This window comes from Erythranthe guttata, chromosome 7, assembly GCF_056151865.1.
Source record: "Erythranthe guttata isolate IM_541 chromosome 7, IM_541, whole genome shotgun sequence".
NCBI lineage: Eukaryota > Viridiplantae > Streptophyta > Magnoliopsida > Lamiales > Phrymaceae > Erythranthe > Erythranthe guttata.
Window position 1 is genome coordinate 2,753,497 of NC_142539.1, and position 5,376 is coordinate 2,758,872.

Genomic DNA, 5,376 nt, shown 5'->3' on the forward strand with positions numbered 1-5,376 from the left:
TACTATTTTCTATATAATATATTATATTATAGCTGTTATCGAATTTTAATTTTTCAAGAAACAAAGTCTTTATTATGTAGGGGTAATTTAGTCTTTTCCAATTTTCTATTCCAGGGGGTTATGTGCTTAATTACATACAATAAGAGGGTCATGTGCAAAATATCAAAACCACAAAGGGGTTATGTTCCTAATTTCATACCATAACGGGGTCATGTGTAAAATATCCATACCACAAGAGAGTTAAGTGCTATTTACCCTAATTTAAAAATGACCACTCTATCTCATAAAAAATGCAAGATCATAAAAACAATTCAAGAATCATTACAAAAGAATACAAACTTATAAACGTAAATCAAATCAAATGACTCAAAGAACACGGGATATTCTTACAGAAAATTCCAAAACAAATATATGTCAAACAAAACTGCATAAAGTAAAGAACAAATCCACAATTCAAGCTTCCTCAGCCTCATTGTCATCGTCACCAAAAGTTTCTTGGGATGCCTCTTCGAGGGATTTTCCATTGGACTCGGGAACAGCAAAAGTGCAAATCATTCCAAGTGCATTGATGCATCCAAGAATAATCAGAGCATTCTTAATACCAATACCAGGTGGATAACCAGCATCAGTCTTTGCTTTGTCTTGGTTTTGTGCGGCGTAAAGAAACCCGTAAGCACCAATAATGGCGCCCGCTTTTCCTGCTGCAGCTGATATTCCGTGGCACGTGGACCTTAATCGGGCTGGGAATATTTCAGCCGGCACGACGAACGTTGTGGCGTTGGGCCCAAAATTGGCGAAGAAGAATGTGAGGGCGTACATAATGACGAATCCGAGGTGATGAGTCTTCCAGTGGTCGTAAGGAAGGGCAATCCCGAACATGAACACCGTCATGAAGAAGAATCCCATTAGTTGGATTGCGAATCTCCCCATGATATCGATGAATGCCACCGTGAACCAGTAGCCGGGGACTGTGCTGCAAAGCGCGATTAGGGTTTGGGCCTTAGCGATTCTGAAGACTTCGTGAAGGCCACTCATGGTTTTGGCCGGTGGAATCCATCCAATAGCAGATAAGACGTCTTTTTGGAAGAGATTTTGGCTGTAAAAGGCAATATCCAGAAGAAACCAGGTGGAGGTGGTTCCGAACAAATGGAGGCCATGACGGCGGAGGAATTCCTTGGAAAATAAGCCAAAGCTGTTGGCTTTCCCTCGTGATATCTTTTCTACCTTCTCTTCTTCAGCTTCAAACTCCACATTCAAAACTTTGCCCATGTCTGTCGCTGCTTGTTTAGCGTTCTTGGCTACGAGGGCGGTGTAACGGGCGGTTTCCGGCATTTTCATGCGCCAGTAGAAAGTCAAGGCGGCAGGTAAAGCGCCGAACATCAAGACAATGCGCCACACGTAGTCGGCTTCCGGCGGTGTGGAGAGGGCTGGATTCTGCTCGTACGTCGGCCGGTGGAACTTGCGGTCAAACGCCGATGACACAATCAGAGAAATTATCCCACTGAATAAGATCCCCATACCCTGCATGGCAAAAACCGCAGCGATAAAAGCACCACGAGTCTTCTTATTGGCGTATTCTGCCATGATGGTGGCGGAGAGAGGGTAGTCGCCACCAATGCCGAAGCCAAGCCAAAATCGGAAGAAACATAGACTTGCCATTACACCCTTTGGAGTATGGCCGAAGGAAAAGCCGGATGCGATCGAACATACGATCATAATGAGGAGAGTTAGTCCGTAGACTTTTTTCCGTCCCATTTTGTCACCGAGCCACCCGAAGAAGAGTTGTCCGATGAGGGTTCCGACGAGTGCGACACCGGTGACGGAGGAGGAAACACTCGGGGGAAGAACTCCGGGCTTTGGTGCACCGGCCTTGGTGTAATAGAGGCGTCCTAACAGCTTAGCGACCAGTGAGATACTAAAGAGATCGTACGCGTCGGTAAAGAAGCCCATTCCGGCGATGACAATGGTGGTGAAATGGTAAAGTTGGGTTTTAGCGACATCAAGTGCGTTTAGCACTTGCAATTGATCCCGTGCCATCGATCTCTAGTTGATTCTTGATCCTCTCTCTGTAATAATCGTTAAAAACATATATCACTGACTAAAATACCCTTAATTTGCAACTAAATGTGACTGTTGACAAGAGAGTACTTAACGTTTGAGAGAGTTGGAGAACTAATATATTACATAAACGTAAATTGAGAATATCGTATTTAATCAATCATTGTAAATCAATGGATCACGCATACACTGGGTGTGTGTTATTATGTGTAGATCAATGGTGTAAAACTGCAGGGTGTATCTCACCAGGTGTAGATTCTACAAAACCGCGCATCTACTTAAACAACACTTGAAATAGAAAATTAATTAACTAAACTGCAATTTAGAAGAACAAAAAAACAAAAAGAAAAAAAATCATAAAACTTAATGAATTCTTGAGATTGAGAAACTGTGGTACCTTCAAATTCAAGTAGTAGTCAACAATGAAATTAAAACTTGAGATTAAGCTGAGATGGGATAAAGAAGAAAGTGAATAATGGCAGAATATATATAAGGTTAATCACCAGCTGCACAACTGGCATTAATCCATATGATGATAATTAAACCCTAGCTAAGATAATATATATCCGGCATAATGGTATATACCTAAAAATGTCAACTAATTAATTAATCATGAAATTTTGTCTCAGACATACCAAATTGACATTTGTTTAAGAAATGTAATATGAATCAATTTAAGTGTTAATTACCTAGCTGGAAGTTATGAGTTTTTAGCACCAACCACCCCTGTGTAATCTCTAATTGCCAAAAATGCCCGCTTGTTAAAAGAATTAACAATAACAACCCTACTTTGTGTTTTTTAAGGCACATTGCCCCTTACTTCAAAATTATCTGTTGACTTTCTTGAAATGACAAAACTATGTGAATAAATATTAAAATACAATTCAATTTTATTTTAATTAAAAAGGATGTGGGAAAGCTCTACACCAAACATAATTTCGTCGGAGAAAATATTGGAGTGGTTGGCGGAACGTGGGTATGGTTGAACTGGAGGCCGAGGGTATGGAGGCCAGAGAGGTTGTTTGCCGGAAGGAGAGCTGCGGCTCAGTTATGTTCAGTGTATTTCTGGAAAATTGCAAATTAGTCCATGACTTAAGGAAGAAGAGGGCCTTTCTAAAATGAAAGGGACTGATTAAAAATGTTGAAAACCTCATATTGGGTCTTATTTATTAAATTTCTAATTTAAAGGGTATTCCATTGTTTTTAAATCAACCCCCCAGACGCATTTGTGGCGAGTGTATCGCACGACCAACTCACAGGGACCTTGTTGGCTTTAACTAACTTTTATAGGGGGGTCTTTACTAATTTTTTTAACAAAGGAACTTTTGTGACAATAAGAGATTACGCGGGGTGGTTAGTGCTAAATGCTCTCTCTCTCTCTCTCTCTATATATATATATATATATATATATATATATATATATATATATATATATATATATATATACTCCTCAACACTTGGTTATGCTACGTATATACGTTGGTCGTGCCAGCAGAGATCTTTCATTGTCTGATGTGCTTGTTTGTTGTCTATGCTGACGTCAGCAGTTGATCAGTAATAGCTGATGGCAATATGTATCAAATCCAAGATATATATATATATATATATATATATATATATATATATATATATATATATATATATATATATATATATATATATATTAGATAATATATATATGTACAACTCCCGTGTTTTGTCCTCCTTCATTTCTTATGGGCTTTTTTTTGCACTTCTATTCCCAAAACGACGTAGTTTTGATATAGAGCTAATTGTACAGAACACCTGTGTAATTTTGAATGGCCGAAAAAGCCCTTGTATTTTAAAAATTAGCAAGAACCCCTCTGTATTAATTTTTTTACGAAGTACACTGCCCCTTGTTTTATTTTTTGCGGATGACTTGGATGAAATGGCAAAATTACCCTTACGTAAAATAAAGCAAAATACTCAATCAAATTTAAAAACTAAAAACAAAATCCCAACAAAAAAGAAAAAGGAGAGAGAAGGTACTGTTACTTCATCTTTCCCGTGAAACCAACACACCACCCCCACCCCCAACCCCAATGTAAAACCAACAACTCTCTGTCGAAGATATTACAGTCTACAGAGTTCAAGATCAATGAAAAAAAGTAACTTGTGGTTGAAAAAAATAATTGGATTAATTTGGAGAAGATGACTTTTCTGAAAGTGTCAAGGGCTGAATTGAAACTACATTTTGGGGCTGAATTGAAACTACATTTTGGGGCTGAATATTTTTTGTGGTCAATCTGTAATTTCTGAAATTTATATTTGAGAGGATATTTTGGCCTTTCCAGGATAAAAAAATACACACCCATCGCAAAATCCGCGCATGTGGCACACGATAAGCTATCAAGGTCCTTATTGCATTTTTACTAATTCTTATAGAAAGTTTTTTCTTTAATTATTGTAACACGATGGTTTTTTTTAATTATTGCATAATTTAAATAAACTCATCATCTTCTTCACAGGAACATGAGTGTGAATGTGGGTATGTTATCTAAAGAAAAAGGTAAATGGATCAAGTGTGCTATCTAAAAATAAATTTAGGGGGGGTATTTGCTAATTTATATATGGCAGGGGAGAATCGCGCATTTGCGATTTCCACAGGGGTAGTAAATGCAGTTTACTCTTAAATATATATCAATGAGTTCAATCATTTAATATGAAGATTTCGAAAACCAGGCAATATGGTTTTTTCAAAGATTACTGAATACTTTACCAGTGAAAGATTATTGCAAGTCTTGATTAAAATACATAGATTCGAATTTACTAGGCAGGTGCACGTGCGTTGCACGTGTCTAGTAGTTATTTTTTATATTGAATTTGATATATTTATTCTAATACAAATGTAAATTATATAAATATCTTAAGGAAATAGTATAAATTCAAGAGGAGATTTAAATTTAAAGATTCCAATTGCCCTATAAAATAACTTTTATATGTAAGATTTCTTGGAGAAAAAGACCATTTGACTAATATAATTTGGTAATAGTAATAACTAATAATGACTCCTTTTTATAATAATAATAATAATAATAATAATAATAATAATAATAATAATAATAATAATAATAATAATAATAGTAATTATAATAATAATAATTATAATAATAATAATAATAATAATAATAATAATAATAATAATAATAATAATAATAATAATAATAATAATAATAATAATAATAATAATAATAATAATAATAATAGTAATAATAATAATAATAATAATAATAATAATAATAATAATAATAATAATAATAATAATAATAATAATAATAATAATAATAATAATAATAA

General features: G+C 35.3%; 1 protein-coding gene across 1 annotated transcript; it reads right to left on the minus strand.

Moving 5' to 3' along the window:
- Positions 1-260: 260 nt before the first annotated feature.
- LOC105949767 (low affinity inorganic phosphate transporter 3) lies at positions 261-2,167 on the minus strand. Its single transcript, XM_012973086.2, has one exon. The coding sequence runs from the start codon at positions 2,035-2,037 to the stop codon at positions 454-456; it is 1,584 nt and encodes a 527-aa protein (XP_012828540.2). The 5' UTR covers positions 2,038-2,167; the 3' UTR covers positions 261-453.
- Positions 2,168-5,376: the final 3,209 nt, after the last annotated feature.

Bases quoted from the DNA above. Each gene is read 5' to 3' on its own strand.
- LOC105949767 (XM_012973086.2), bottom strand. From the start codon at position 2,037: ATGGCACGGGATCAATTGCAAGTGCTAAACGCACTTGATGTCGCTAAA.